Consider the following 20,599-nt stretch of genomic DNA (forward strand, 5'->3'; position numbering starts at 1 on the left):
AATCCCAGCATTCTGGATAAGCAAAGATTCCTGGCCAGGTTGCAGAACACAATAATTTGTGAGAGTTCTTCTCTGATCCTCGTAGTTAGTACATGAATATAGTATGTGATCCCAACTTTCTGTCTCACCGCAAAGACATGTAAATCTGTGGTAGACAACTTGAACCTGAAGAGTCACTGATTTAATGATCCGTGTCAGGCAAGTTGTGTCGAAGTGGCCAGGAAGCAGATAGAAAATGTGTGCACAATGAAAACCGAATGTTCAGAAAATCCTACCTACATAGCCAGTTTGGTTTCCTATTAATAACAAGCTATTATTAACTATTTCACCAACACATAACTTATAACTTTCCTCACCCTGAGCTAAAATTGAAAAAAAACTGATATTCAGAAAGATTCAAAAGATAAGATAAAATAAAAAACTGTTTCTCCAACAAATAAAATATATTCTAGCATTACACTGGTTTTCCATCTCATGCTTACTGTAGACTAACACAAACTGCAAAAATAAGAAGCACAGGAATTTTATACAGAGAGAGAGAGAGAGAGAAAAAGAGAGAGAGAGAAAGAGAGAATATAATTATAATTTGGCTAACTGGCATTATTATGCATATATACAAGATCCACAAACTGATTTAAAAAGATGTAGTGTTATAGCACAGAAAAACTGGATGAGGTTATAGAAATATATATACATAAACCATTATTCATTTTTATTGGATATCACTCCTTTCAAAACCTCTGGAAAAGTGATGGAAGAAGATCCATGTAGAATGAATGAAATTAAATTTTATTTGTTTTGAAAATTTTCTCTTTTTTTTGCTATTTTTATATAAATTTTTTAAACATTCTTGGCATTATACTTGCATAATGCAACACAAACCAGCTAATGGCCTCTAGCCATATACAGCTACTATGCCAGGGTTGGATTGAATTTTATCATTAGCAGTCTTATAGACTAACAGTAAAATACATTAAATGTATTCAGACATACACAGATCTGTTATGAGAAAAAGATGATACATAATAACTGCTATGAAACACCAAGTCTATAACTGAAACTTTATTAAAAAGGTCAGATCAAATTTTGTAAAAATAAAAATATACAAATAAAAATAAAATACACTGACTGTAAATAAAAGCAATAAAAGGATAGATAAAAATAAAATAAAATATGAAATTACACTATACGGAATTAAAAGCGATAAAAACAACCATAGCTTTCAGAGGCGACCACCTCCTTATCAACAGTAAGACTTAACTGTCATGGTACATCCTTAAATAATCGCAGGATCATGGCTTGCATGACATCATAGTTGATAATTCGTACAGATATTGGAACCGCAAATGGCTCGAGAGCTTGCAGATTTGTTCTTCAGAACATAATACCATTAATAGAGGCAGGGAAGTTTGTATTTATCCCCCCCTTGAAACCGTAATTCTTGGACAAGATGAACAGTTCCAACTAGCATGCGCCTGAGCCATTTCCAGTTTCCATGCATGTGTGGAGGATAATGCTCATGCCACATGCTGCAAGCCATGATCCTGCAGTTATTTTAGGAGGTACCATGACAGTTAATTCTGTATAGTGTAATTTCATATTTTATTTTATTTTTATCTATCATTTTATTGCTTTTATTGTACAATCAGTGTATTTTACTTTTATTTTTATAAAATTTGATCCAGTCTTATATTATTATTATTATTTTAATAACATTTCAGTTACAGATAGTTGGTGTGTTTCATTGCAGTTATTATGGATCAGAACTTTCCCAACCCACAGAAGCCTATTTGAAGATAAAGGTGACAATTAACACAACATAATATAAAATTAAACTAAAAATATTAGCACTATTATACACAAATGGGTGATTAATTCCAAAGCAATGGCATTAGCACTGCATTATGAATTTATTTTTTTTGTGTAAATCCCAAACATGAATGGTACTGGTACCTACAGCACCATGCATGAGTTGAAGGTTAAGAAGACAAAAGATACTTGTTAACATTAGAGTTGAATTTTTTTGTGGATTGTATGAGTAGATTGTATTTTCAGGAAATACATGTCATGTGAAGATTATTTTAGAGAATGGCAGTAGAAGAAATAGTACTAGTATTAGTAATGGTAAAGCAAGGAAGCAAGCTTATATATCATGGGAGGGGGGGGACTACCCAACTCATCTATTCATCCCCTCTAATAATTTGTTTAATTCTTCCTTAAATTTATTCAAACTACCTGCTTCTGCAACACCAGATGGCGCTTTGATTCGATAATCAATTATTCTCTGGCTGAACGCAAATTTTCGCATGTTAGTCCAACAGCTATTTTTTTTATTATTATTTATGTCCCCTTATATATGTTGTCTGAGAAAGAGTAAGGACACTCTCAACATTCAGTTTACAAAATCCACTTAAAGCCTCAATCCATTTAAAGACTTCAATCAGGTCTGCTTAAAGGTGCCTAATTTCCAAGCAGTGTAAATTGCAGAACTGAAGTCTTTCATGGTAAGAGTACCCTTTTATTCTGCTCACTATTCTTTTGCTCTTCTCTGCTCGCATTCCAACAGATCCATATCCTTCCAGAACTATATGCAGTATTCAAGATGCAGCCTAACCACTGTCTTATATTAGGGGATAAGCAATGGGAATAAATGAGGAGGATAAAAAGTTGGTTTTCTGAGTTTGCAGTTGAACAGTGAATGAATGCTGCTTGTAGCATATGTTTAAACTGGTTTGGAAGAGAGTGGAGTAAAGAAATTAGATGCCAATTCAGAAGGGCACCATACACTGAAATATCTATAGAAAAGGCATGCAGCAGAAATTGAATGTTTATGAGACAGAGTGGAGACACTTGTAAAAGTATGGGTCATTAATTAACTAATGAATGGACATTAATTTATGAATGGAATCAAGAAGCTTCAGAGAGGTTTTGGGGACTTAATATCCCAGAAAGGTTAGATCTAATATTTGTACAGAGTGAACAGTTGTTTAGAAAAGTAATGCCATGAACAAAAAAGTTTTTTTTTGATGCAAAAGAAGCAATATTTGAGATGCACTTATGACAGACAAGAGAGAGAGAGATTAAAACTCAGAGTAATCTTTCATAGAGATATATGACCTTGACTAGAAATCTGAGTATCATTGAAGGTAAGCATATAGGCAGTGGACTCTTATTTTTCAAGAAATAAGCGTACTTAGCTTTAGAAGGACTGAAATTAACTAACTTATATTAGAGAGGCTGAAGCTGCTTATGTAGTACAAAGTTTCTCAAACTGATAGATGGAATGTAATGTGCTATCATCATGGAAACTATGGAGAGGATTTTCCAGTCAGTGGAAGAACACTGGGGAACATAAGCATTAATGGAGAAGTTAGAAGATATGGCAATGTCTACCATCAGTGATGGTAGGTAGACATTGCCAGGGTTGTCCCAATCACATTGACACGGTGATTGGGACAACCATCCCAATCACTGTATCAACCGCCAGTGTGGTGCCACAGGCACTACATAAAAAGCGTAGCAGCAATAGATCTCCGTCAGGGAGGAGAAAGAATAATAATAATAATAATAATAAGGGAGTGCGATTAGCCCAGTTGTTACAACACCCAACCACCAACATCAAGAAACCAGGTTAAAATTACACCACAAAAAAAAATCAAGTCATTTCATTGGCTGAAGCAGAATGTGGCACCATCTGGTGTCACTCCCATAACTACCACCCACCACTGGATGACAATGCTAAACAAGTCCACCTCCATAGCAGGATGAAGATGAGTTGTAGAAATATTGAACATACTGCATCAAGCGCGGTGCAGGATAAAGTCACTCACATTCAGGTCTTAGGCAGAGGGGTTGACTCTAAAAGTCGCAGACAGTTGCCTGCAGACAACGGTGGAATGAGTGGCACCGTCTCCCGTATGGCTACCAGAACTGAAGGGCAAGACCATCCAGCCCAACCAACTGTAAGTGCTTCCTGCAGAACTGCACTAGTAACCACCCAGGAGAGAAGAAGCAAATGCATGAAGTGGAGCATCGATATGAATAAGTTCATCATGTGAGCATACTATGAAGCTAGAGACAGACATGACAATGTGCAGGAAGAAACTACACACCAAGTGGTTGGAACAGTTCCCGACTGTTCAGATCACTAAACAGCAAATAGCACACCAGACTGACCATTGTCAAGAAGAACCTGATAGTTCCTGCAATACTCGGAAATCTCGAGCAGGATCTGAGCAACCAACTACAAACAACAAATACAGACACAATGGAACCAGAAGTGGAGGAGGAGGAACAACAAGTACATGAACTAATCCGAAGCAACCGAAGTGGAAACAGATGAGGTCGTGTTATCCAGAATAGAAGAAGAGTGGAATAAAGCCCTGGCAGAATTCGAGGGAATGGACCCCACAAAGACCCACACCATATCAAAGCAGAGCCCCAACAAAATCCTGTGGCAAGTCACAGACCACCTTAATAAGTGAATAATACCAGATTATTTCAACAACAACAAAGTAACACTAGAGCCATCCACACACCCATTTACTGTGCCGTTGAGGCAATCACCAGGATTAATGGAGTAACAGAAGTAAGAAGCTGGTCAGAAAAGTGAAGGCCATCCTCAAGAAAGAAAACACCCACAGCAAACACAAGACCTATAATCAGAGGACTGAAGAATACCTTCACACCCTCAAGCAGAAACTCCTGGCACACAGCAAGAGACTTCACCACTATAGGGAACATGCCCAGAGGAAAACAGACAACAGGATATTTGATGAAAACCAGAAAGCCTTCTACAAGAAAATAGGACAAGAGGAGAAGGAAGGCAATGGATCCCCAAACAGAAGATACTAGAGGAGTTCTGGGGAAACCGGTGGAGCAATGAATTTAGCCATAATGGCTGTGCCTCCTGGATAGATCTACAAAGGAAGAAAACCAAGAACATGCAAGAGATGACAAAATGGGAGATTCAGGAGGAAGATGTACAACAGTCAATCAGCACTGCAGTCTCACAACTGGCGAACCCCAGAAATAGATAACATCCACAACTACTGATACAAGAAGTTCAGTTGTACACACACAGGCACACAGCAGAACAGTCCACCCAGATAATAATGAACGCTGACACAATCTCAGAGTCTCTGACTCAAGGGATCATCTACCTGAAGGCTAAAGACACCACAAACCTGGAAAAGTACAGACCAATCACCTTCTCCCAACAGTGTACAAGATCATGACCAGCTGCATAACTAAGAAGATATCAGACCACTTGGAGAGCCAGACTATCATAGCCGAGCAACAGAAGAGATGTAAGCAGATGAGCAGAAGATGCAAGGAGCAATTGACAATTGATGCTGCAGTTATGGAGCAAGCCTACAAGAAGCACTGCAACCTGTACAAGGCCTACATTGGCCACGGCAAGGCCTTTGACTCGGTGCCCCATAGCTGGCTGATAGACACACTGAAGATCTACAACCCAACACTGACACACACTTCCTAGAACAACCATGGCAAAATGGAGGACACCATCAGCCACCCTCCCTTGCCTATTAGCACCCCTAGGTAAACCCACCACCCCCAGAGGGGGCATTATTGCCCACTTTGGGAACCACTGATTTAAAAAATATACTGTAGTGACAATTGCTTTTGCCAGAGTGAAAGAGGTAGTTCAATTGATTTTGCTGGACAGGGGAAATTTGGGATGCTCCAGTAGCAATGAGGATATAATGGACTGGGTGAAGCAATTGAAGTATGCTATTTCTGGCTAGCACATGCGACCTACAGTCCAATTTAGACTGGACAAGTGCACAGTACAGGCAAAATAAAGTGCAGTAATCTGCTCCCCAGTTGTTAGATAAGATGGCACATAGGAGGTTCCAACCCCTTACATACTTTGTCTACAGTTGACAGACATGTTGAAGAATGTCAGCTGTGCATTGAATACAAGCATTGGGAATTCTGTCTCGGATGCTATTGGAATGACAGTTTGTCTGAGCTTCAGTTCTGGTTCAAGGTGAATGTTCTGTTCTGAATGTTCTGAAGGCCATTCACAGAATGTTCTGTGAATGGCCTTCACAGAAGAGAACCTGAAATAATTATGCAATGCCTAGAAGTAAAGGCAGTTAATGGATAGCTGCAATTGTCTTTCAACAACTCCATGTTGCATGACTGAGTCAAGATACTGAAATTGTCAACAAAGAGAGCACTGCACAATTGGAGGATCCTGCATGAGATGGGACTCAGGTAATTTTATTATTTTTTAATTTTTATTTAATTTTTCTGTTTACATGAAACAGCAAAAGCTCTTATCTTAGACCCTTATGACCACTTCCTGCTAATGGTTCCTGTACTGTCGGCCTTATGATGTGGTTTGTTTCATGGGTGATGTCTGATATAGAATATTCAGCTAAGGTAAAGAAAGCCAACACGAGAACAAGAAACGTTGGATAACTTATGCGGAAAATTAGTTTCCCAACACCAAACTCTAGCGCTGCTCGCTTGGTAAACAGACGGTAGGTGTTATCGGTCTGGAGCCGAAATCGAGAAGGATATATTGATTGACAGGTAGGCGGGGCAAACAATGAAATTATTGGTGGTGGGTGCGACAGAGGACAAGCTACTGTGTTGTCACTGGCTGGCATTATAATGTGTATTTATGAGAAAAGAACGGTGCATAATAGTTTTGTAATGAACGGTAAACGGGTAATAGTAGTGATGAATCTTTTAAAGATGGAAAAAATTTGTAAGGAAAATAAAATGTTGGTTGATTTTTTGATGAAAACTAAATTAATAAAAGTTTCGTTCTGTTCAATTTTATGTTCTTCATTATGTTTTTTTCTCATTATTGAAACAGATTTTTGGAGTTCATGAGTGTTTTTACTATACTGTTGATTTAGGTTTGGTTACGAAAAAAGGAAAAGGTTTCTTTATTTTTCGTTATATTTCGTAACCTGACCTTAAATGGTAGGTTAGGAAATAATAGAAACGGTTTCCTTGTATTTAGTGACCTAACCTTAAACATTAGGTTAGGAAAATATAAGAAAAGAAAGAAAGAAAGAAAGATTCTATATATATATATATATAGAATATATATAGTGAATAGCTGTTGAGGTGTTGATTGACATTATGATACATGTGTATCCACAAGAGTATCTTTAAAAATAAAAGTACCGTAATAAAAAAATAATATTTTGTTAATAAACAATTTATGTGCTAGTCCACATGATTCTAAAGAAAAAAGGTTAGGTTACCCCCTCCATTTCGGGAGGTGTTCAAGCTCCCATGGGATTCAAGTGGAGGTAACCTGACCTTTTTTCACCATTATGGAAAGCGTTCATTAGGGCAAGTTACCATTAGTGCTTCTGAGTGCTACTAAAATGACACTAACCCAACATTATTGTGTGTTGTGTTTGTGCACCAATCAGCACATCATTTGCCACGCCTACCTGTCAATCAATATATCATTCTCAACTTTGCTCCAGACAGATAACACCTATGGTCTGTTTATCGAGCAAGCAGCACAAGAGTGCCGTACCAGGAAACTAATTTTCCACATAAGTTATCCGACGTTTCTCATCGTTCTCGTGTTGGCTTTCTTTACCTTCGCTGAATATTCTTGCCCCACTAGTACTTTCCCTAACATGCAAATACAAATAACTATCTAGTTAATTTAAAAATTTTGTTCCCATTGTGAGTTTCCCTCTCACTTGCTTCAACCAATAAGGGACAAATTGAAATCACACATGAGATATTCACCCATGCTCAACCATTCCACCTACATATATAGGCTTTCTTATGATCTTTACCATCTTCTGGTCTATAAATTACTCGTTATACCTATGCTTACAACTAATTCATTCTATACTAGAATGGATAACTTAGGAATCTACAAACTTTTGTAATGCTCAAGCTGCTTTTGATAAAATGCATGACCCCACCAGCCCTTCTATCTTCCCTATCCTTCCTAAATACATTGTAAATACAAAAGTGAAACTCATCATCCCTTATTTCTATTGGGTGTCACCATATTTCCATCAGCTCTATTGTCCTGACCTAACTGCTGTTCAGATTCACTCATTTCACTGACAACACTCCTGACATTACTGTAGACACAGATTCCTTTTTTGAAACATCACTACCCTTGGCATACATTCTTTGATGTAGCAATAAACAAGAAATTTTGTGATGTGTGCAAGCATTACTTTGATCTGTACGTATCATCAGATAAATGCATATTTAAATTTCCCAATGTCTCATCTTAGCACCATCTTTGTTCAAATAAATTCCATCTCTACAATATAGGTTCCTTCTAACAACAAATGTGAGCCAAGCTAATAAAAATGTTTGCCCCCAAAAAATCTTCATGTCTTGAAGTCTTGACTTAATCCACAAGTCCATCATGTCAAGTCCACAAGTCCATCATTAAGTCAAGACATGAGTCCATCATGTCTTGACTTAATCCACAAGGCTGTTGGCATATAGTCCCTCCTATTATGACTGGACAGAACTATAGACAGAACTAACAGTCCCAACGGTGGGACTGTTAGTAATTCTGGGTATAACCTCCCAGAATTACTAACAGTCTGCCAAACTCCATCTCGGTGTTGGTTCACATCTTGGTGGGTGACCACCGAGATGTGAACCAACGTAAGCAGGTGTTGATGTGTGGTGCCCACACCACAGGGAGGAATGCCACCCCTCTGTGTTACCAGGCTTGTTGTTTGTCATTTGGTTTTTAGGAGCATTAGCAACTAAGGCCATATTGTTCCGGGATATGCGGTGGTCATTCCCTGACCTTTCCGCATCCTCCGTATTTGGTGGTGACGGGCTCGAACCCCGGTCTAATCAAGAAGCGTGTACTACGCACTGCTGCTTCTTCCCACCTGGCTACGGAGGTGCCTGTGTTACCAGGCAGTACTAGGTGGTAGATGACTCTCATCAACTGGTGCAATACCACCACTTTTCTTATTGGAGGCTTGAAGTAGTGGAACCCATGTTTAGTCTCCAGAGCTAAGTTCCGGTCAACCCTTTGCATCATTCAGTGTGTTGATAACTTTTGAGGTTATGATGAAAACTGTGGAAAGATCCACTCTTCCTTACATTTCGAGGGTACAGCTCTAAAACAGTGTTTGCAGGCTGGCCGCTAGTTAGTACACCGGACCGAACCTATTGGTAACTCTATAGGAGGCTTCCGGATCAGCTAGTGTATAATCTTGCTACCTCTACTCTGCCAGATAGAGACTGGAGGGAGTCCGAGTAGTGTGTATGCGGGGGGGGGGGGACATTGTTGAGGTCACATTATGTCAAGGATCTGTATATATTCTTACCATGGGTATGCCATATCCAAAAATTTCATTACTTCATATAGCATGCACCCCCACTTTTTCTTACTATTGAATACACCATGAATTGTCAAACTAATACAATAAGCTTATCTGCGAAAAGATCTAAACCTCCCAAACACTTCCTAATTCATATCACATATATATGTGGTCTCAATTCTAATCTCAACAATGTCCATTTCCACTTGCAGTCTGCCAAACTCCATGTACTTTTTCTGACAGAATCTCAATTATTGGTTGATTCAACTACTGCTCATCTGAGTTGCCCAAATTATTCGCTATATGATTCTTTCGCCTCAAAGGTGGTACTTGTGAATTAGTCCGATATTCCCTGTCAATGATTTGGTAATTTGGTATCTGCTCTTTTCGATCTTATCTAGCTTAAAATCTCTCTACTTCATTGTGTCAAATTCATCTGTTGTCTCTACAGTTCTCCACTAATCACTTGGAGCTCTTTGACTTCCTCTCTTTGCAACTTGACTTTCTCCAGTCCAACTTTCCTAACAGTGAGGTAATTTTCCTTGGTGATTTTAATATTCACAACTCCAGCTGGCTTCCGTTTTCTAGTCACACCGACCCAGCTGGTCGAGATGCTGAGGCTTTTGCAATTTCTAATGACCTTGCACAGATTGTTCATTTATCTACAAGAATACTGGACAATCCTAGCCATACAGCCAACACGCTTGATCTTTTTCTCCCAAACAACCCTTCTAAGTACAAGGTTGAAGTGAGAGGTCCTTTAGGCACTTCAGATCACAACTTGGTGATTGTCTCTTCTCCAATGGAACCTTTATCTCATGCCTATTCCCAACCTCGTATTGTTTGGCATTACAAGAATGCAAAATGGGATGACCTGCGAGACTTCTTTTCTTCTTTTCCTTGGTCTGGTTACTGTTTCAAAACTTCTGATGTCAACGTTTGCTCAGATGGTATCAGTGAATTATTCTTGCAGGAATGGAATCGTTTATCCCACACTCCACTTTAAAATCTCGTCCTTTATCTAAACCTTGGTTTTCCAATAAATGTGCTAAGGCCGTTCAAGAGAAGAACGTTGCATATCATAATTGGCTTGTTTCTAATTCTTCAGTTTCATTTTCTGCCTACACCAAAGCTCGCAACAATTGTAAAGCAGTTATTAATCAGTCCAAATTAGAGTTTGAACAGGCTAAGAGTAAAAAACTTGCTTCTTGCCTTAATGGTAGCTGAGCATTCTGGTCTCTTGCCAAAGCTATTGGCGGCAACTTTTGCTCCCACCTCTGTCCAAACCAGAAGATTCAGTTGTCACTTCAGCCAAGGATAAAGCTGACCTGCTAGCATCCCATTTTTCTTCCAACTCATGTATTAATAATCTTGGTAAAACACATCCCACCATTCCCAACACGCTCCATTCAATGTCTCCTGTGATCTTCTGTCAAAGGATGTCAGAAGGATTTTGATGTATCTTGATGCCAAGAAAGTTCCAGGTCCCGATGGTATTTCTCCACTTATTCTCAAAACCTGTGCTCCTGAACTTACTTCTGTCCTTTGCTGCCTTTTTTCACTTTCTTCTTTCAAAGGTGTTTTTTCTTCTGCTGGAAATTTGCTCATATCCAGCCAGTTCCTAAAAAGGGTGACAAATCCCTCCCATCCAATTATCGTCCCATTGCAATTACTTCTACTCTTTCTAAAGTCATGGAGAAATCAATTAACCGCCAACTCTTAAACTACCTAGAAACCTTCCGTCTGATCAACGATCGCCAGTATGGATTCCGTCAGTGTCGATCCACTGGTGATATTCTGGCTTATGTTACCCATTTATGGACTAATTTTCAATGGAAAAGTTCGGTGAAACACAAGCAGTTTCTCTCAATACCTCAAAGGCTTTCAATCGTGTTTGGCTTAAAGGTCTTCTAAATAAGCTTCCATATTATGGTTTGCCAATTGTTTTTTGTAATTGGTTATCCAGTTTTCTCTCTGATCGCTCACTGAGGGTGATGGTAGATGGCTCTCTGTCTTCTAACTTCTCCAGTAATGCCAGTGTCCCCCAATGTTCAGTTCTTTCCCCACTCTTTTCCTCTTGTATATTAATGATCTTCTTCCATTGATTAGAAATCCTATCCACAGTTTTGCCGGTGATAGCACATTGCATTCCACTTTCCATTTTGAGAAACCTTGCCCTGCTCAATCAGCTTCAACCTCGAAAATCTGCTACCAATTCCTTAAATGCCAATCTCCAGGTATTCTCCAGTGGGGCAAAGACAACTTAGTTAATTTCAATCCTTCTAAAACTCAGTCTTGTCTTATATTTCACAAAAAAAGGATTCTTCTGTTCCTATGCTTCTCTTTGGTGACACTACGATTTCTAGGCAAAATGATATATCTCTTTTGGGGATTACCCTGACTTCTAATCTCTCTTAGCACAAGCACATTACAAATATTGCTTCCTCTGCATCTAAAAAACTTGGTTTTCTCTTTTGCTCTCGGCATTACTTTTCTTCCAAACAGCTGTTCATCCTTTACAAATCGCAAATCAGCCCTACCAGGGAATATTGTTCCCACATCTAGGACGGTGCCCCCAAAACCTCTCTCAGGCTTCTTGATTCCGTTCAGAAGAGGGCAGTTATGTTAATTAATGAATTATCTCTAACAGAGTCTCTTCACTCGCTGTCTCATAGACGTACTGTTTCTGCTGCATGCCTCTTCTACAGATATTTCCGTGGGCACTGTTCTTCTGAATTGGCTTCTATAATTCCCGCCCTCTCTCTCAAAACAGTCCAAACACGTGCCGCCACCAGCCAACATCCATTTACTGTCCAACTTGAAACTCACAGAACCAACTTTTCATCTTCCTCATTAATTCATTCAACTGCCATTTTCTGGAACAACCTTCTTCATACGTATTTCCTGAAAATTATAGTCTACAGAAGTTAAAGTCCAATGTCAACAAATATCTTCGTCTTCTCAACCTCAAACCCAATCACGGTAATAAGCAATATAGGTTCTAATACCTCTCGTGTTTGGGGTTTACATAAAAAAAAAAAAAAAAAAATACATCCTGACCTAACCATGAAACGTTTTCAGCATGGTCCAATATTTATCCAACAAATTATCAGTTCATGTACACTTAATAACATTAGTCTCCAGGTGTATAATAATGCTCTCTTTTACTCCCTTAAAACCAAATTCCAGCAGATACACACTCTGGTTCTAGTCATTTATCCTTAATTATAAAAAAAATAAAAATAAAAATTAATGATACCCATTTCCCTGATAATGCAGTCTCCCAATAAAACTAAATCCCTTTGAACCATAGCAGTATGCACTTCACTATTTTGTTGGGCCCAAACTGGTGATGCATCACTTGGCAAGTCACTAAATACTTCAGTCCCTGATGAGTCTAATTTTATTTGTTTCTCTAGGGCATCCACATGTTTCTTTAGTGACTGAATTTTTTCTTAAATATTCTTTTAGCAACATGATGCACAAGTATATATCAAGAACTAAAAATTGGTGAAATAATAAGCACCTTAAACCTTATTTACTATTTATTTACTATACTCCTAGCATTGGTGTACATGCAAATATATATGCACCTGTTCTTACTCTCAGTTTATCCTAACAGCCCACATATTTACTTGTTCCATGATGAATCCCACCAGTTTCTGAAATCTCTAGCACCTTACTTTCCAGGCTGCTGCTCAATCTAATAGAAGCAGTACAAGAATCACTTTCACCTCTGCCTGCGGCTACTGTTAACCTTTTAGTCTGTGAAACTCACCAAACTAGCAGTTTTCCGACCCACCTAACACTGCCTCGAAAGATATCATGATCACATGATCGATTACAGACCAAAGACATTTAATAGCCTAATCTTTAATAGCATATAAAATTCCATACAATCATCCTGACTAAGTGGATTAAACATATTAAACTCTAAGGTTAGTTATCAGTTCTTTCATAATGTTAAAAACTTATATATCTGCTCTGTGTATGCAGGCATTCAAAGTACAGTAGAGCATTGATAATCCAAATTAATTGGGACGGGGGTAGTCTGGACTTCCAATTTGTTTGGATTTTCAAACTTATCAAAAATACAGTTCTGGAGATTAAAAAAAAAAAGATTTAGTAAGTTTAGAAATAAAAACACTAAGTTGTACTTACGTATTTTTAGCCATAGGTAACAAAACAAATGGAACTTTTAGTCACAATAACACATATGTGTAGGCCTTTAACGAAAATAATTACTTATTTTTTGCTGCACCATTTTCAAACTTCATTTCTTTCTTGTCAGATCTCTCACTCTTTTCAGCAAGAGTAATTGAGTTGGACAGTATTCAGTTTGTTGCTTGTACCTAGTCCTCTTGGTTAGCACAGCTGGTAGAATTGCTGTCTTCCCCACCCTGGGTGTAAAAGACCTGCTTTCAAGTCCCTCCAATGATGGGAGGAATTTTTATGGCCTTTTTCCCAACGTAGATGAGTTGGTTGGTCTCAAGAGAGTATAGCATGGTTTTTCTCCCCAAAACCAGGGTTTTCGTCCAGCAAACAGAAAATCGACCACGGAACAATATAGCCTTAGTTGCTGATACTCTCAAAACCCAACTAAAACAACAAACATCGAGGAATGGGTTATTAGCTGTTCTCATAGTTTTTCTCTTTTTTTTTTGCACCATCTGAATCAAGTTTCAATGAGAACTTTAAAATTTTTTCCTTGTTTTTAATTTCTATTATGGGTGACTTTCCAACTCCTAAAATCTTGATAATGAACACCCATTTTCTCCCTTTGAAAGTCTGTTTAAAATCTCAATATTTGATTTAATTGTTAAAAATTTCTGCTTCCTTTTAAAAGGACAAAAAGACCATAACTTCAGTACAGTAAAATAAAACTCTGTAAATGTTCAGAATCTCTTCATTCCTATAGTTAAACTTCGTAAACACTTTACTCTGTATCTCACTTACACGCATCGTGTTAGTTGCAATTTCTGTATGCCATGTTCTTTGTTATTGATTGACACTTTTTTTTTTTTTTTTGGGGGGGGGGGTTGTAAAATGTAAAAGTCATTGAACAGGAATATCAGATTAAAGTGTTATGTTTAGTTAGTACTGTATGTATATTAATTAAGCTATGAACGTAAGCATAAATTTATTTTTATTTTGCTAACCTGTGGTTAATATTCTTCTGATTTTCATGTCTCATTTAATTTTGGTAATTAGTAAAGTAAAATAAAAGTATAAATTTGTACTTTATATCTGCATTTTTATAGCCTGTGAATAATATTCCACCGATTTTTGCTTATTACGATTGCCATATAATAGAATCAAAATTCAATTTGCAAGCGTGATCAGAATAACTGGCACTTACTGCAATTATTTTATGGCACCCAGCATAAAAAAAAATAATAAATGCTTGCTAGTTCGGATTACTGATGTTTCGAATTATTGACATTCATATTTTCAATGCTCTGCTGTAGAACTATAATTATGATGTCTTTTCTTTTTTTTTTTTTTTTTTTTGTAAATGTGTGCGCACATGCATGACAACATCTGTACCAACTTTTGCATAAACCTGCATGCTTTGTAACCTCTATTTAAATAAAACATTCCTACTTATTAAATTTTAAATGGTACAAGTTTGTTTTTTGTTTTTGGTTAGTTTTTAGGAGCATTAGCAACTAAGGCCATATTGCTCCGGGATATGCGGTGGTCATTCCTTGACCTTTCCGCATCCTCCGTATTTGGTGGTGACGGGCTCGAACCCCGGTCTAATCAAGAAGCGTGTGCTGCGCACTGCTGCTCCTTCCCACCTGGCTACGGAGGCGCCATGGTACAAGTGTTAACATTACACTTTAAATGGCTCCAAACTATAGCTAAAAATATTCTTATAATAAAAAAAATTAGCACTTACCATTTTCCACAACCGCAGATGAAAAATCAACTACAATATTTGGGGAAGGGAACACATGTACCTTGTTAAAATTAGTGGGAATGTTGATTTGTATTGCTATTTGGCAGTGACTTATCAAATAAAGCCATATGACATAGCATTTCCACAAAATTAACACTGTCCTATACATTCTCGCCCTACTTCGTAACCTGATCTTAAACCACATATCTTTTGTGATTTGTTGTGAATAAACTATATCACTTTTACAGAAATATGAAACATGTTTTAAGAATAATTATAAACAGGTTTAAACAATTCATCCAGAATCAAGCCTAAAAGTCATTTTCTTTGTGCTTCTTTCTTTTTATAAGAACTTCTCTGTAAACATGTCTTGTAGATTTAACCTGAAAAAAAAATAATAATAAAATAAAATAATAATAATAATAAATAAAATTTAAAAAGAATAATAGCTTGTATGAACAAAAAAAATCCATTTTTCATATTAAAAACATATATATTTAATTATTACTAGGGGGCTGCACTTGCTTCTTTTGATAAAGTAAAATAAAATACTTACAGAAGCTTTCAACACTGTACGTGTCTCTTCAGGAGCTACGAATACATAAATACATTATACAGGTAGGACCCATTTTATGGCAGGGTCATAAAATGAAAAGTCGTAAAACAAGACCAAATTATAATGTAATTGAATGAGATAGATATCAAAATTCCCAAAATTTTCCCAAGTATGTAATATTTCTGTTCTTTATAAATAATTAAATATTTTAAACATTTAATGCACATGTTTTATTTATACTTATACATAACACAATTAATAAAATAAAATTTTAACTTACTTTGGTCCTGTGGAGTCATCGATTGAGTACATATTTACTTCACTGATATTTTATGTGAAAATGGTATAATGGGGCGACATTAATGGGAGGTTCCTGGTTGAGGGTCATCGGGTTCTGAGGGTTCCTTTCCCTTCTTTGTCAAGAACTGTAGTATTGACATCTGGTGTGACTTCCTACTTCTTTCTTCAGAGATGTTATAGTAGGGCTTCAACATCATGTTGACACCTCGTTGGATGCCATGCCTACATTCCCAATCAGGATCATTATCACAAAGTTCATCAAATGCACTATGAATTTTGGAAAGAAAATTCTGAATTATGTTTTGTTTTTAATGTTCTGATTGGCTCCAACTCTTCCACTCCATCTGATGTGTCAGCCTCATGTTGAAATTGCACAGTCAGTTCCTCCAATTCTTCACTCGAAAGTGGCTCACCATGACTCTCCAGCAACTGGTCAACATCATCTGGATCAACACTGTCATGCCAACATCCTTAGCCATGCGAGAAACATCTTTAGCCACTTCCAAACCTGGCTCAATCCTTACAAAATCAATCATGGCTTCGGACCACAATTTACACGAGACGCCATTCATACAGGAATGTGGGACTTCCTCCCAGGCAGAATCAATGTTTGTGATGGCATTCAGGATGTTATATGACTTCAAGTAGTCCCTCACAGTTATATCAGACTGCACAGCCTCAACAATCCCTTTGAAAGTCATATACAAATATTACGCCTTAAAGGTCACAATTACACCCTGGTCCATCGGTTGCAAAAGTGAAGCTGTGTTGGGAGGCAAATGCACAAACAACCTCAACTTCCAAATGGTCATTGTGAATTTCTTGGAAGTTGCCTGGGTGTCCTGGGGCACTGTCCAGGACCAACATGCCTTTGGAAGGCAAGCCATTTGCTGCGCAAAAATGAGCAAACTCTGGACAAAAGTATGAGGTGTACCATTCACTAAAAATTGTCCGAGTCACCCACACCTTTTTTGTTAGAACGCGCCAAAACAGAGGAAGTCGTGTCTTCACCATGCCCTTCATTACACGAGGCATCTCTGAATGGTATACCAACATCGGTTTCAGTTAAATGTTCCCAATGCATTGCCACCCAGAAGCAATGTCAACTGATCTTTTGCAACCTTGAAACCAGGGGAAGACCTCTCCTCACAGGCGATGTTCATCCTACTTGACAATTTTTTCCAATAAAGTCCCACTTTGTCCACATTAAAAACTAAATCAGGGTGGTAGCTGCCTTCATCTATCAGGTGTTTAAATTCGAAAGGATACTCTTCGCCACTGCAACGTCAGCACTAGCAGCCTCACCAGACACTTTCACATTGTGAATTTTAGAACGGTTTTTAAACCGATGAAACCACCCTTTGCTGGCCGTAAATGTTTCAGTGCTACCAGACTCCTCACATATTTCGTCAAATAACGACTTCGCCTTGTCCAAAATTACTGCCTGAGTAACATTAGCATTAGTAGACGCATTTGATGCAACAAAGCAAGCTTATGCAGCATCAGCCAAAAAAAAAAAAAAAAAAAAAAAAACCACTTCCACTTCACCCCTCTGTTCGTTCAAAATACCTGTCCAGCTGAGCCTTAAACTTATTTAGGTTATCAACCTCCACCACAAGGGATGGGAGTCTGTTCCACCAACCAACCACCCGCTGGCTAAAGGCAAATTTCCACACGTCTATCCTACATCTGTTTTTCCTCAATTTGAATTTATGCCCTCTCAGGTGATTTTTCTGAGCTAGAGGAAGAATCCCATCAGCATTGAGCATGCTTAAACCATTCAAGGCTATACACCTCTATCAGATCACCTCGTTGGTGCCTAGTCTCCAGACACTGTAATTTGCAAAACTTAAGCCTTTCTTCGTAAGAGCACCCCTTTGTTCCATTCACTAATCTTGTTGCCCTTCTCTGTACTCGTTCCAGCAGCTCTATCCTTCCTGAAATGAGGCCTCCAGACCTGTATACAGTACTCTAGGTGTGGCCTGACCATTGCCTTATACAATGGAATAATCACCTCCTTATCCCTGCTGGAAAAATTCCTGTATATCATTGTCAATACTCCATGAGCTACTCTTGCAGCCCATCTGCACTGCTCAGAGAACTTCATATCTGCCTGCACAACCACCCCCAAGTCCCTTTCATTCTCTACCACTGTCAGTGTAGTACCACAGAGTTGATACGTTGCTCTGGGGTTGCTGTTTCCCATGTGTAGTACTTTACATTTGTCAATGTTAAACTTCATTTGCCACCTCTCAGCCCATCTGCTCAACCTTTCCAGATCCTGTTGCAGCAGCATAGTGTCAGTAGTGTCCTTGACAACCCTGCCAACCTTTGTATCATCTGCAAACTTGGACATTAAGCTTGATATACCATCATCAATATCATTTATAAATACAGAAAACAATAATGGACCCAACACTGAGCCCTGAGGGACTCCACTAATAACATTAGTCCACGATGAGCAGTGTCCATTGATTACCACTCTCTATCTTCTCCCCCTCAACCACCCCTTTATCCATAGCAGCAATTTGCCTCCAATGTCACACTGCTCCAATTTGTGTAGCAGTCTTCCATGTGCAACAGTATCAAAAGTCTTTCTATGATCCAAGTGTATAATATCAAAATTATTCCCTGCATCCAGTTCTTTTGTGACTGCATCATAGTATCCAATCAAGTTGGTCAGGCAAGACTTCCCCTTAACAAAGCCATGCTGTGTCTGAGCTATAACTGAAGTCTTGTCTAAATGATCCTGCAGTGCTTCTTTAACCAGTGCCTCCATTAATTTTCCTGGAACAGAAGTTAAGCTCACAGGTCTATAATTACTTGTGTCAGCCTTTGATCCTCCTTTGTGAATTGGGGTCACATTTGCACATTTCCAGTCTATGGGTACCTCCCCTGAGTCCAAGGAAGCTCTCATAATTATGGCTAAGGGTTTGCTTACTTCCTTTGCTGCCTCCTTTAATATAACTGGATAGATCCCATCCACCCCGGGTGCCTTTCTTGTGTTTATCTTCAACAGTTTCTCCTCCACTTTACTCCCAGTTATTTCAAGATTCTGTAGCTTACTGCTAGAGTTGAATACACCTCTGGCATTCCCCTTGCTGAAAAACTCCTCATGTGTGAATGTCGATGCAAAATATTCATTTAGTTTGTTAGCTACCTGAGCAGGATCCTCAACAGTTGACCCATCAATATCAAGTGGACCAATCTGATTCATCCCCTTCCTTCTAAAGTTTTCATAAGTACAGAACTCTTTGCTGTTTTTCTTTGCATCCCTTGCCAAAGATTTCTCGTAATCTGCCTTCGCCTGCCTAACCTCCTTTGTAACTTGGTTGCATATCAACTTGTATCTATTGTAGGCTTCTGTGTCATGTGTTAATTTGTAAGTATCCCATGCATTTTTCTTCTCTGCCATATGCCTCATTAGTTCATCTGACATCCATTTTGGCCTAAACCTTGAACAATATTTCTTAGTTGGTATGTAAAGCCTAGTAGCTTCCAAGATAAGTTCTTTGAATGCTTCCCATTTTGAATTTGCTGTTGGTAACATCATCAGTTGGTCCCACTGTATAGAATTTAAATACTGTCTCAGTCCATTGTAGTCGCCTTTACGGAAGCAATAACCCTTCCCTTTACCCCTAATGATAGTTACCTCTTTGAGTAAATCCCACTTCAGCACACTGTGATCACTGCCACCTAGTGGTTCATTTATCTGCAGATTCTTAATGCATGAAGAATCACTGCTGATAATCAAATCAAGAGTATTACTCCCACTAGTTGCCTCCCGAACATGCTGATGTAGAAAACAATCATCCAATAAATCCACAAAAGCCCTGCTAGTGTGTGAGTAACCAGCCCCCAAATTCCAGTCAATATCTGGGAAATTAAAATCTCCCATTATAAGACTCTCTGATTTACTGGCCCACTCTATTTCCCTGTACAGTTCCTTATTATACTCATCAGAGTCATTAGGCCTATAGCACACTCCTACTCTCAATTTTGATCTCCCAATGCTTATGTCACACCAAACTGACTCAACACTGCACTGTCCAGCGATGTCGACTGGCTTAACTTCCTTGGTTTTTATGTGTTTCTTAACTAATAGCATAACCCCTCCCCCCTTCCTATCCTGTCTATCCTTTCTGTAGACGTTGTACTCCCCAAATTGCAGTTCTGCATCCCTTATATCTGTGTGACACCACGTCTCTGATATCCCAACAATATCTGCCTTTGATGTTTTGAGCAATACCTCAAATTCATCAAATTTATTTACTAAACTCCTAGCATTGGTGTACACGCAAGTATACCTGCACCTGTTTCTATTCTTAGCTACCCTAACACAACCCATGTGTTTACTTGTACCGCAATGGCTCTCAGCAGTCTCTGAAATACCATGCATCTTGTTTTTCAGGCTTCTGCTCATTCTAATAGAAGCAGTGCAAGAATCTCTTTCACCTCTGCCAGTGGCTACTGTCAATCTATTGGTCTTTGTCTCCCCTGTAAGAGGAACGTTATTTTGGT

General features: G+C 38.4%; 1 protein-coding gene across 3 annotated transcripts in view; it reads right to left on the reverse strand.

The window, feature by feature from the left end:
- S1P (membrane-bound transcription factor site-1 protease) overlaps positions 1-20,599 on the reverse strand; it is a 680,544-nt gene that overhangs the window by 625,286 nt on the left and 34,659 nt on the right. For all 3 annotated transcript variants that reach the window (XM_090381734.1, XM_090381736.1, XM_090381735.1), the window contains exon 2: positions 15,223-15,605. In XM_090381734.1, coding sequence (XP_090237860.1) covers positions 15,223-15,427 — 205 coding nt within the window. In that variant the 5' untranslated portion in view covers positions 15,428-15,605. The remainder of the gene's footprint in view (positions 1-15,222; positions 15,606-20,599) is intronic.

Source organism: Mastigoproctus giganteus, chromosome 9, assembly GCF_048544385.1.
Source record: "Mastigoproctus giganteus isolate SK-2022 chromosome 9, ASM4854438v1, whole genome shotgun sequence".
NCBI lineage: Eukaryota > Metazoa > Arthropoda > Arachnida > Uropygi > Thelyphonidae > Mastigoproctus > Mastigoproctus giganteus.